Genomic DNA, 13,732 nt, shown 5'->3' on the forward strand with positions numbered 1-13,732 from the left:
AGGTTATTTTAGATTTAACATGACTAAAGGTATAAAGAGCTCTCTGAGAAGCTGGGCATTAGTACTGCAGTGATACTATTTGAAAAGCAAAGACACAAAAACACACATGCAGATGTGTAGGACACAAAACACGTTCCCACTGGACTCAGCGCCGATTGGCCTTTTGTTAAAATAGGAGGTCTGTCCAGAAAAAGTCCAGCCATGGTTAATAGGACAAGAATGGTTTGCATGGCGTCAATGTAACCCGGCATCTAGGGAGAGTGGACTGGAATGCACATGTGTGAACAGTGATGACTTCACTGAACTAATTAGTGGGGGCTGTAGATGCCACTGAGTGAGCGTGTGTACTGTGTGGCTGTCATATTCAAAATGACTGAGCAAGTAGAACAATGAATCTACATCAAATTTTGCGTTAAGCTTGAACATTCCTCCACAGAAACTATTTGCATGATTCAGAAGGCTGTAGCTATGGGCAGCTGGTGATTGGCAGCTCCATCACAACAATGCACCCACTCATGCTTCACGTCTCATGCAAAGTTATTGGCGAAACATCAAATCACCCAGAAGACTCAGCTCCCCTACAGCCCAGATTTGGTGCCCTGTGACTTCTGGCTTTTCCAAAAACTAAAATCCCCTTTGAATAGGAAGATATTTCAGACCATCAATAAGATTCAGGAAAATACAGTGGGGCAGCTGATGGCGACTGGGAGAACTGTGTGATGTCCCAACCTTGAAGGGGACTGAGGCGTCATTCTCCTATGTACAATGTTTCTTGTATCTTATATTTTCTTCAATCAATGTCTCTATTTTTCATAGTACCTGGCCGGACACTTTCTGAACAGGCCTCGTACACTATACATAGACCTGCTCTATAAATGTAAACTTCTGGTTGTATATGAATAACGTGAAAAAGAGCCAAAGAACAGCATATACATGATTAGAAACTGGTGATATCCCGGGAGGAATTACTCTTTGCTTTTCTCCCCCTGGTCATTTTCCGGCCATGCAAGTACTTGAGCTCTCATGAAGTGAGTTCGTTGACAATTACAGACAGGATAAGGACACGGAGTCACTGGCAGGGGTAGCAGAGGGCCTTTCTAATGTGCTCTTGTCAACATAGCTAAACTGAGTAATCTAGAAGACCCCATTACTGCCGAGGAGAGGGGCGCATGCACAGCATGCTCCCTCAGTGTCCCAGGATTTGAAGCACAGTAAGTCAGCTGTATTTAAAACAATATACAATGCGACAGTTTTTACATATGTGATTGCACGAGATAGATACCAAGCTCTCAGTAACTACAAAGGGCGTTTTCATAATACTCTAATCCAAAGAGTGTTTGAAATCTGCTTTGTCAGTTGCTTCTATATGAAAATGGAAGAGTGGCAGAAACTTTGAATGTAGCATGCACAGTAGTTTCTATTTGCATTACACACATCTGATAATGTATATCATATAAGCACTCGGTGAATACAGAAATAACATTCTTAATTTTTCCACTATGATACTAGAAAAGAAAAATCTATACAACATAACCACCTTCTTTATTCTAGATGTTGGATACTTGCAAACTTGTTAACATCCATTTGTAACCTAAGATTTAATGGCTCCAAAGGAATCATTTCAATGTGTAATATGCAGGCATTAAAAAATAATTTGCAAGATGCAGCAGTAGTAACTGGTTCATGCCATCAATCAGAGCTTACGTGTTACTTTTTATAGTGCCCTGACACAAACAGAATGTTTTAAATATTTGTGAAGATATGTGTATATTTTTTAAAACTTTTCTAATGTGGAATTTTATTGATGCAAAGAATAGTATGTCAGATAACAAGGTAAAGCTCCAAACCTCCCAGCACCAGTAGCTTTCCATGTTACTTGAGGTCACCGCCCACCCATCCTCATTACATCTCCCATCTCAACACCTGCCGCCTGTCCTTCCTCACTCCCTGGCCGCCTCCTGTGCCCAAATGATACCAGGAATGTCCCAGAGCTAGAATGTTCACATTTGCATTCCCTCTATCTGGAATCCTTTTCCCCAGTCACATGGCTTGCTGCATAATGACCTTATTTATTTAAATTTGATGTTTCTTCTGTGTTTAAAAATACAGTCCCCATACATATGGTCTACTCTTCCTTTCCCCGATTTAGTTTTTCTCCTTGCCATTATCACTCATACATTATCACATATACATATATATGTGCGCACACATATAGAACTTTAATTTTTTGCTTATTATGTTTTGTCCCCCTAGAATGTAAGAATGTAAGCTGCAAAATTTATGAATGCTTTTTCTCCCTGGTTTCCCCCAGTGCTGAGGTCCCCGTCTTTCATGGAGCAGGGACTCAGTAGGGGATGAATGAGTGGGCTGTGAGATAAATATATAGTAATCCTTCAACAGCAAAGATTCGAACTGTGTGGGTTCCTTCATACCTGAAGCTTTTTCAACAAATGTTAGAACTGTATTTTCTCTTATGTATGATTTGTAATAACACTTGCTTTTCTCTAGCTTACTTTATTGTTAAGAATACTGTATAGAATACATATAACATACACAATATGTGTTTGTCACTGTTTTATGTTACCAGTGAGACTTCTGGTCCACAGTGGGCCGTTAGTAGTCACATTTGGGGGCACGTCAGAAGTCAGACACAGATCTGTGACTGTGCAGGGGTCGACACCCCTGACCCCCCATGCTGTCCAAGGGCCAGCTCCGTAAAGGGGTGGGTGCTGAAGTGTGCGTGGTGAGGTAATGGGAGCAGAGTTTGGGGCCAAGAAGTCACTAAGACGAAAATATTAGAAACTCATCAATGTTAACAAATCGGTCAATGTCTTCACAGTTATGGACAGAGAACATCAATGGATGACCGTTTTGTTTTATTTGCTCAGTCACTGTTTCCCTTTATGAACATTATTTTGTATATATTTAAAAAAGGGGGCTTATTGTCCTTTAAAGAAGGGTCAGATTAGACTGCTCTTCCGTCGCGAGTTAAAGAGAGAGAGTTTTGAAATAGTGCTCCAGAGCAAAGTTACTGGTAAGGGTTGGGAAAAAAAAAAAGGAAGTCAATCTGAGACTTGGAGGACTCTATGCCAAAGGCTGATGGTAACAGAGAAGAGATACAATTAGCCTAACTTAACGAGTGGATCTTTAATTAGGTGGTGGTAAATCTGCAGGCCTGAATACAAATGACTATCCGTTTGTTTTCCGAATCCTGTCAGAAAGTGACAGGATACGCACGTGTATTGCAGCTGCTTTGCTGGAGCAGAGGAGCTACAGGAAGCCAGTTCTGATCAGGCCAGACATGGAACTGGAAAAGTAATTATCCCATAGAAAATACGTTCGTACAGGGGGCACCGTGACAGAGTTTGTTGTAACTGGTTTTAACTGGAAAGGGTTATAGAGGCAGGTGGTCACAGATAAAGGGACAGTATTGCTTAGGGGAATCTAAGAGGGGGCTTTGGTTCAACGTCTTGGTGGAGCCCAACTTGAACCGAAGTGATTTTAAGAAGTTCCCATATCAAGTATTTGCATTCTGTTTATTTTTTGTTGATTCATTCTATTCAACTAATAGTTTCGAAGGCCTCAGACGTACTAATCACTGTACGTACTAATCTAAGGACTGTACATATAGCATTAAAAACAACCCCTGCTTTCTTTCCTTCTAATGCGGGGAGACGGACAGGAAACTCCAATTAAACTGTGGACTGAGGCAGAGGTAAATGCTAGGGAGGGAGACAGAGCAGGGCAGGGAGATGGAGAGCAGCTGGCTTGTGGGCGTGGCCCAGAGGGAGTCTGGAAGGAAAGGTTGATTGGAGCAAAGGTGGGGAGAAGAAGGAATGGCCTTGAGGATGTCCAGGGAGGAAGAAGGACAGCCCTACGCAGAGGAAAGACCAAGAGCTAAGGCTCCAGGAGGGGCCTGCCTGACACCTTGGAGGAAGGAGGCAGCGAGGTCAGTGTGGCTGCACCGAAGGAGGCAGGGGGAGTTTATCGGGACGAGAGGGAGGAGCCACAAGGAGGGGTGGAGCATGGAGGGCCTTCAGCTATTGTAACCCCTAGACGTCTACTCTGAGCAAACCCAGGTGCCCCGAGAGGACTTTGCGCAGAGTATCAGAATCATGGCCACAGAGCGGTGCTTCCAGTACAGATGTGCACAAGATTTTACTGTAGCCACATCAATCTTATATCTGCCTCCCCTTTCCACCCATTGACATTTCCAGGGCCCAGAACACTGAGATAATTACTCATGGGCCTTACCTCAACTGTGCCGAGCATTTCAGTGACCGAGAACACAGCGTCTCTTTTCGCCGGAAAGGTCACGTTGAAATGAACGCTTGTTGACGGGGATGAAGACGCATATCCTGATTACAGCGAACAGCACGCACAGAGGTCCAGAGGCTGAGAAAGCAGAGTTAGCTTCGGAAGGAGCAAAATGCAGTTCTACTTGAGGAGTGAGGGGCCTCAGGGTCCGGAGGAGCAGGGACACAGTGGGGCTCACTTCCAATGCCAGTGACGTTAGAGCATCAAACACTCAGGCTGTGCGTTTACATTTCCAGGACGTAGCATGTGTTTTCCGTAAAAGAAGATTCCTTGTCTCTTTGTCTCTGTAAGCAGAACTTAGGTGTGAGACAAGGGTAGTGGCCACTTTAAGAATCACTGCCCTTAACTCTCTTCTACATCAGTGCAGGGAAAACACCAGGGACCATGTAGCTCAATTGTGTTCTGGCATTGGGGGAAACATTTGCATACTAACGGCCCATTGTTGTGGCTTTTTTTCTCCCCACAGAGGACAAAGTGTGGACCATTGTGTCTCACGACCTGCAGATGCAGACCACGGTGGTGGGCCACAGCCCAGAAAAGTACTCGGTGACGCAGCTGGCGTACAGCGCCTCCATGGACCAGATCAGCGCCATCACCAGCAGCGCCGAGTACTGCGAGCAGCACGTCTCCTACTTTTGCAAGATGTCCAGGCTGTTGAACACCCCAGGTAGGTGAGACCGCCGCGTGCCTTTTAATTACTGTCTCAGCTGGTGCTCGACTGGCCCCAACTATCCAACAGGTGTGGCTCGTTAGCACGGAGTCCGGTCTGGAGAGCACAGGCAGCTGTGAAAAAGTTACATAGAATTATTGGCTTGTTTTCTGGGGAAGGAAGTATGATTTTTTTTTTAATTCCCATTGTTTTAAACTTACAGATTTTCAATTTTATACACAGATACGTGTATATGTGTGAGTGGAGCTGCTTTGGGAGAAGTTTCTGAGACTTCTTGGGAACTTTCAAGCCACTCCGTGTGGGTTCTCAGTCTTTAGCGTAAACATGAAAGCTTGCTGCAGGTGAGCAGCGCGAAGGGTCGCGATGGCACTGGGAGCCCTTTGTTATCGGTGGTCGTTGAACCGTACCCGTGAGTCTCAAGAAATCGACTTTCAGCATTGCTTCAGGGAATGTGTGTGTGTGTGTGTGTGTGTGTGTGTGTGTGTGGTGTGTTAAGGGTATAGCAAAGAGATATTCTGGAAATAGCTTCACCACAAGAGCCATCTGCTCTGGGCTTCTTGGCAGTGAATTCTCCATGTGGACAGAAAACTCAGTGTCCCGGTCCATGGTGCAGCAGGGAGTGGAAGATGCACTTGGAGTCAGAGAAAGAATCCCCAGCGGTGGGACTTTGGGGGAGTTCATTGAACTCACGCCTCAGTGTTCAGCATCTTTTCAGTCAACTAGGAATCAGAATGCCTCTTTCAGGGTGGTTATGAGAATTGAAACAGGTAATACACTAAGTGCTTGCTATAGGGCTCGGTGCACTTAAGGACGTAATAAATAGCACATAGTATATTGATTATTTTTTTTTAATACTAAGCAACTTTGGAAGTGGCATTATGTCAGAGATCAGTGGGCTGGTTGGCAGTCAAAATCACGTTTGTATTGGAGCCAGCGTTATAAGGAGTAGCTTACAGAGAAAAGTTATAAGCAACACAGTTTACGATATAATGAAGACTTGAGTGTTGTTTGTGTACAAAGCCTTGTGCTAAAATTACGGACGCATGTAACCTATGGGCTCCAAGAAAGTGGGCTCTGTAAACTACGAAAATGATTGGCTCAGGCAATTAGAGATGCTGCTAGTTGGAGAAAGAGGTGATTGTGGCTGGGAGGTTGAAGTGATGCTTCATTAAAGAGGCAGGAAGGCTTGAGGTGGGAGGAAGAGGGAAAGAGGAAGTCTAGAAGGCAGAACGCGAGTGACCCTTCAGGCCACAGTGTCAAAGCGCAGTAGCAAACAGGTGGCAGAGCAAAACCAGGGGATGCTAAATGCTCTGCTGCAGAGCTGGGGCTTCCTCCTGAAGGCCAGGCTTCTTGGGCTTTAACGGGCATTAGAATAACCCGGGGAGATGAATAAAGCAAACTGCTGGATCCCATACCCGAGTGTCTCCGATTCCATAGATCAGAGCTGCAACATGTGGATTTGCATTTGTCATGCGTGCCAGGGAATGAATTGTGTGCCCCCAAGTTCATACATTGAGGCCTTAACTCCCAGTCTGATTATATTAGCGATAGGGCTTTCAGGAGATACTTCAACATGAGGTCATGAGCCTGGGTTCCTAGTCAGATTGGAGTGCTGACCTTATAGAAAGGGGATGAGTGAGTTTTCTCTGTCCACCATGTGAGGACACAGGGAGAAGGCCAGGAAGAGAGCTCTCGTTAGAAACCAAACTGGCCAGCACCTTGATCTTGGACTTCCAGCCCCCAGATCTGTGAGAAAATAAACGACTGTTATTTAAGCCACAGCCTGTGGTGCTTTGTTACAGCAGCAGGAGCAGACTAATACACTGAGTTCCCAAGTGACGCTGAAATTGCTGGAGTACGACTACTTTTTTAGAAGCACAGCTGTGGACAATGGAAAACCTTTCGGGTCCCGACAGCCCAACTGTCTTTCTAGTCACCTTCACTTACCAAAGCTGTTTTGATTGGATCCCGTTTCCAGCGCTCAGAAAAGTCAGCCAAGGACTGGAAAAATCCAGGGCACTTGGCAGAATGAATGAATCTCATCAGCCTGTCTGCACTCAGTTTCGTGAGTGAGGGCTCTTGATTGAGGTTCATTCCAAGATTTCTTTCAATTTGTCTCCAACTCTGGGGAGAGGAGGAAGATAAGGGGAAATTGCTGACCAGAAAAATAGCTTGATACCATCTGCTTTATTTTCTCCCATTCTTCTATTAAACTCCAAAGTTAACCTTCACCTTTTCTGTTTTGGTCTGGTGGTTAAAAAGCACAATGCACCTTTCAAACAAGTTGAATGTACAGTCAGGCTCCTGGGCAATGAGGATGGAGGTAAGAAAAGCAATTTGCTTTTAGTGCTTTGGTGTTGAAGTTCATTCCTCTCTTCCCTCAGTGAGACCCTCTGTCATTTCCCCCAGCCACCAAGCAGCCTCATCCACTGTCACCTCCTTTTCAAAACCTGGGAGACCCAAACCTCAGAAAAGTAGGGTAAATTTTTTTTTAAACAATGCTTCACGTACATTTCTAATAATAAGCTAAACACAACTTAAGCTTCAAGACACCCTTCCAGGGAAAGAGCTACTCTATTGAAATTACGAGTGAGTTGTTCATCTGCACGATAAACACATTATTTGCTTTGTGTTCCCAGACATTCAGACGTGTGTCTCTACATAGTCGTAGATGACTGGTGTACTTAATAAATTGACCTTGACAATCAGTTTATCTTATGCTTCTTGCTTTTTTGGATACCTGATATGTATCAAATTTTCACTCACATGGCATCAGGGCCTAACAAATATTTAGTGATCGGAATGAAGTGAAAAACACATAGTTTTAAGTAGGGCCTCATCAAGCCTACAGGCAGTCGCTTTTACAGAAGCATGGACGCTACATGAGTGTTTTTAGGTGGCTTGTCAAAGGCTTCCTGCCAAGACTCTGACTGGGGAGAACTTAGTCGGGGCCCCGGAAAGTCTGCTCTCAGCAAACATCCCTGGGTGATTCTCTGAACACATTAACAAACACCGTCTCTCATTTCCAGCCTAAAGGTTTCTCCCGTTAGATTATCGGGTATCAGTCCTCCGTGGGGGGGACGATTAAAGGGAATGTTACAACTTATCTAACCGGTTGACATAAAATGGGCTACGTAATTACCTGTTCCTTCAGCTAACATAAATTGACATAGTAGCATTTTTTAAATCTTCATCATAGACCAATCTCTAAATAAGGTCAGGTGAGTTTCAGCCTGCCCGTCTGGGTCATTTTTCACACTCCACATTTTTCTGTTCCAGGCTAACTAACCTGTAGAACAGCTGAGGCAAGGAAGAGAACTGGTTGGAATAGCAGGTTTTCCTGTGTTCCTGTATCCTGTCTATGTCCAAATAAGAAAGAACACCATTTAATAAAAAATTTTAATTTGCTGTTTTAGGAAGCTGATGTTGTAATTGATTTATTTTTTTCCCCTTCTTGGTAACATTGAATTTTAAATATCCATTTACTCATTCTTAACTAAGACTGAATTATATTGGAACTTCTGTAGCAGTACTTGTGACATCTGTTTGAATACAAAGTATATTCATTATAGTCATGGCAATTAAAACAAATATCAAATGAGTTTGTAATAGCTGTGCACTTAAAATGTTATTCTTTTTTTTTTTTAAGAGTCTTACCCAAAGACTTCACTTGCGATTCTGTAGTCTCTAATGATACTTGTGATAAAGAGCTGGTTCTGTACGCATATGGATCTCATTTTTATTTTGATAGATGTTTGGTTATGCCATATCATTAGCTAACAAATGTAGAATTACTCATTGTTGGTTTCTGACAATTTTTACCATGGATAGTAATATTTGACTTGCCATATTATCTCTTCTTTTTATTACTACACAATTTAAAAATGGAATCTATTTTAAGGTAATGACTTTGCCATTCTTTATGGTCATATCTATTCTTGCAGTGGGGTTATTAATTCAGTTTTCCTTAATCAACTTTATAAAATACACAGAAACAATACGAAGCTATTTTATTCCATAGGCGAGCCTGTTTGGAATGAGGCATACCAATTTAGGAATGAAGAAATTATTTCTACCCAGAGAAAACCATTAATGGCCATCTAAAACCCCCCAAAATGTAAGCATGTTATATTTATATCCCCGGAACTGCAAATGTAATAATATCTGAACTGATGAAAGGCAAGAATCATTAAACAATAAAATCTACTTCTGAAATAAATACCCAAGAATTTCAACTTGATAAATTAGACACCAAGAGAAAGTTTCATTAGATCCCACTTGGGTGAAGTCTCAGTCAATAACCCTAATGCTTTAGATGGCCCAAGTATCTCTCTGTATCTCAGCAAGAGCTATGGTCTGCTCTGAAAATGCTTCTGTGTATATCTTCAGAGGCACTGTAATCATGGATTTATTTTACAAATCATTACTGCTTAAGAATTTTCTGCTGAAGTACTTGTTCCCTACATATATAAAGATTCATTTAATTGTGGTGGCATAAAGTTTATATTTTCTATTTCCTGACAATACTTACCATTGTTTTCCTTGTTTTTCAGTGTTTCATTTCTTTTAATTTCTCAGTGTAGTCTAGTTCTCATAAGTCATAGTTTTATTGCTTCTTTTGTTGAAAGAAGCAATATAAATTATCCATCCTTTGGGGTAGTTTACTATTAGATTTTTGTATCTATTGAAAAAGAGTTATGTTCACAATTTTTGCCTGTAAAGTAAGCTGTGTAAAATTCAATATACTTTCATGATACTAAACTTTGATTTAGAGGCATCCAACAGACAAGAAAACGTGACTCTGGCATTATAATTTATAACCCATTTTTAGAAAAAATGTCTGAACTTTGGTAAAGTGAATTTTCCAAGTTCGTGCTGTGCATTGTACGAAACCATGGTATTTAACTTTGGGAACAGCATTGATAAAACATAGCCCGAATGCAACCAAAGATTACCATTTTCAATAAATGAGATTTACTGTGACTAATCAGTAAACCCAAAGATTAATCATTTATCTAATTAATTATTGTGTTAAATAATTGTACTAAAATTGGAGGATATAGTTCACTGGAACAAGCAAGGACGGTAGTGAGAACTGAAAGGTAAAATTAGATAATTAAATCTAGTGTTACTTCACACCTAGACAACTGGAATTTCCATAGAAGATACTGTCATTAGAAGGGACAAATGGTCACAGGGAGAATAGCTAAGGGCTCTTTTACATTATGGGTAGGAGGTGACAAAAGCAATAACTGGAATAATGGATGAGATACTCAATCAACCTGTAAATATTTATTGTTTCTTGTGTATCAGAAATTGTGATGTATAAGCTGAGATGTGAAGGATGTATATGAGTTAACTAAAAAGAAAAGAGGATTTGGGGAAATTCTGGGTGAGAGATGCCAGAATGTGCAGTGATTCTAGGATGGAGGTCAGGGAACACAGCGCTTGGAAGGAAATGGGGAGGTCAGCATGGCTGGAATGGAGAATGTGAGGGAGACAGAGTATGGAAAGGAGAGGGAGGAGAGCAACCCAGGGTCTCTGCATGAGGTTAAGGATTTCACTGGGAGGGCAAGGGAACCACTCTGAGTGTGTGTGGGGGGGGGGGGGGGGAATCCTGGCTGTGGATATAGAGAATAGGATGGAGGAAAGGAAGAGCTGGTGTGAAGAGACCATGGACACAATGTCTGTCTCAGTATAGATGAGACTAGATAGCTGGAAGTTTCCCTGGGAGGACAGATTCCTGTTTGTAAGTTCAGGTAGTAGTATCGGTGGGATTCATGATGGCTTACGTGTGGAGTAACTGGAGGGAAGGGGAAAATGCAACCCTCCCATGCACCCAGGAGTAAAGACCGAGTGGATGACTGTGAACAGTGGTGATGCCTCCATAAGATGACTCAGAGAGTTCACGGGAGGAGCAAGGCAAGAACACAGAAGGAAAGAAAACACGAATATGAAGAAGTGATTGAAGGAGCTGGCTGCTGTGGCTCCCTTAGTTGGAATGTCATCCAAAGGTTCAGTCCCTGGTCAGGGCACGTACTGTGGCTGCTGGTTTGATGCCAGTTGGAGCGTGTATGGGAGGCAACCGATTGATGTTTCTCTCTCATGTCAATTTTCTCTCTCCACTTCCCCTTTCTCTCTGTCTCTCAAAATATATATATATATACACACACATATATATTTTAAGTGATTGAAGTAGCCAACTAAAGGGACTTAAAAGCAGTAGGAAGAGAATCAAATTAGGAAAGTCTTACAATGGGGAAGCTAAGGGAAATAAGTGTTTAACAGTAAGCAAATAAGTAAAAAAAAAAAAAAAGAGCAACAAACAAACAAAAAAAGAAAACCAAGATGTCATCAGTGCTGAGAAAGGGCAGATAGGAAGCCAGGAGGCCACTGGTAGTGTCGGGTGGGCGGAGCCACTGAAGAACCAATGGAAACGGAAACAGGACGTGAAGGTTTTCAAACAGTTGGATGCTAACAGGGGGCTGGAGACAGAATTGCTGGGCAGTCGGAGGGCAGAGCCAAAGCAAGGGTTTGGAATTTCTGGTATTTTTAAGGTTTGTAAGCGGAGGATGCAGTGGAGAGGATAAGGTTAAAGATATAAGACAGAACTGGAATAGCAAAGGCCCCAGGATAGAAAAAAGAGTATGGAATTTGCCTTGGGGGGTGGGGGGGGAGAAAAAAGAAAAAAAAAACTAAACCTTGCTCTTCTGAGAAGGGAGATAAAGGGCACAGATTTTCATTAAATTCTATTGACCAATACCATTCTTGACATTTTATCTCATTTAACTCTCAAAGTTATGCAAAGTAGATTTTATTATCTCCATTTTGCAAGATAGAGCTCAGAGAGGGGAATCAATTCCCTGAAGGTCATTACCGCTGGGAGTGGAAAAGCTGGGTGCAAAGGCACGCCTGTGTCTGAGGAACCTTTCTGAGAAACTGCGCCTGCCGGCCAGCAGAGGGAGACCCTGCTAACCCCGCGCCTAAACGCTCTGTACCCAGCCATCTCTTCAACCACCATGGGAAAACAGTGTCACTCCTTTTTGTTTTTTGTCTATAATCAGAATGCTCTTAGGCAAGTGACCTTTGGCCGAGTCTGATGAATAAGTGAAGCTTAAGGTAACATGTGTTGAGGATAGCCTGACTTCTCCTTATCCGGCACTGCGTTACATGCTGCCAACTTTTTGAGCGTTTGGGGGAGACTTTGAAAAACGTTGACTTTCTGTAAATTCGGTGATGACTACTTTTATTTCTGCCATTTTATTTTGGGTCTGCCTGTGTGTGTGGCTTTGTTCCTGTAATGACTAAAACAGGAATGAATGGAAACACTGAAGTGATCCTATGTCTCTGTAGCATTTGGAATTTGTCTCCTCCTGCACTTAAATCAGAAATTATTTTTTAATTTTTCTTTATTGTTGTTCAAGCACAATTGTGTCCATTTTCCTCCCACCACTCCCCCCCTCCCCACCCATCCCCACCTCCCACCCTCGATCCTACCCCCTCTTTGGCTTTGTCCATGTGTCCTTTATACATGTTCCTTGATGACCCTTCCCCCTTCCCCCCCATTGTCCCCTCCCACCTCCCCTCTGGTTGCTGTCAGTTTGTTCTTTATTTCAATGTCTCCGGCTATATTTTATTGTTTGTTTTGTTGATTAAGTTTCACTTACAGGTGAAATCATATAAGAAATGTCTTTATGTATGTATATTTAAAATTAGCCATTTGAATGACAGCCTAAAGGGAGGATATACTCAATTGGTTAGGTTTTATAAATTGTGTTTAAAAATACCCCTCCTAAACAGGATCCTTAAGAGAGAAAAAAAATCAATGTTTTACTACAAAAATCCATTGGAAATATCTAGAGTATTATTAAGAAATTGTTATTCAGCAAACATTTAGTGAATACAGAATACTTTTCTATATGCCTTGAGAATACAAAAAAAAGGCAAAGATTACTTTTTAAGTAGTATTTGCCCTTAAAAACAGGCTGAAACTTTTTAATAATGAAAAGTCACTTTGTATATAACCTTTATAAAAACTGACGTGATTTTACTGGTACATCTTGGGTAAAAGATGGAATACATTTAGAATTCATAGTGATTTCTAAACATTTTGGTATGCATATTTTGCCTTGGGTCCTCCCTCCTCCCCTCTTTGCAAAGGTTACATCTGGAGGGAAGATCAGGAGTCTGGGGCAGCTTAGGAATGGGAGCAGATAGGGGTTTAGAGTTCTGTTGGCTTTAAACATTATTTTGCAGTGGTTTTTTTTTTTACTCTTATAATTGAATTAAATCCCATCACTGTGCAAAGTAAAAGCAAAGTTAAAGAAGCTCACAGAAATCAAGTTGAAAGGATTCATTTTTATAGAATTGCATGCAAATGAAATAACACATAAAATTTATTTCAAGGCCTGTATGTTTTCCAAGATGTTATTTTCCCACCAGTGGATGATAAAACCTCTCTAAAACCCTAAGTCACCAATGGGCCCTGGAGTCTGTTGCCCTGTTGGGTTTGCTTATGACTCACCAAAACCAGCCACTGGGTGGTTTGTGTGATGGTGAGAAATATTGTAGAGTGTTAGCGGGCGAAGAATGCCATAGTTATGTCACCCGTTGTCCCATATCTTAAACTCTCTGCAAGAAAATGGTGGCTTTTGTTCCCTTGGTATTGGACCTGGAATTCAGGCTAAACACACTGTCTTCTGTATAGTTGGAAATAATACAAAATCAGCATCTCCCAATTAGCTT

At 42.0% G+C, this 13,732-nt stretch overlaps 1 protein-coding gene across 1 annotated transcript in view; it reads left to right on the forward strand.

Moving 5' to 3' along the window:
- CNTNAP2 (contactin associated protein 2) overlaps window positions 1-13,732 on the forward strand; it is a 1,617,197-nt gene that overhangs the window by 1,087,174 nt on the left and 516,291 nt on the right. The window contains exon 13 of the mRNA XM_053926665.1: window positions 4,784-4,984. Within this exon, the coding sequence (XP_053782640.1) occupies window positions 4,784-4,984 (201 nt within the window). The remainder of the gene's footprint in view (window positions 1-4,783; window positions 4,985-13,732) is intronic.

This window comes from Desmodus rotundus, chromosome 6 (genome assembly GCF_022682495.2).
Source record: "Desmodus rotundus isolate HL8 chromosome 6, HLdesRot8A.1, whole genome shotgun sequence".
Classification (NCBI taxonomy): domain Eukaryota; kingdom Metazoa; phylum Chordata; class Mammalia; order Chiroptera; family Phyllostomidae; genus Desmodus; species Desmodus rotundus.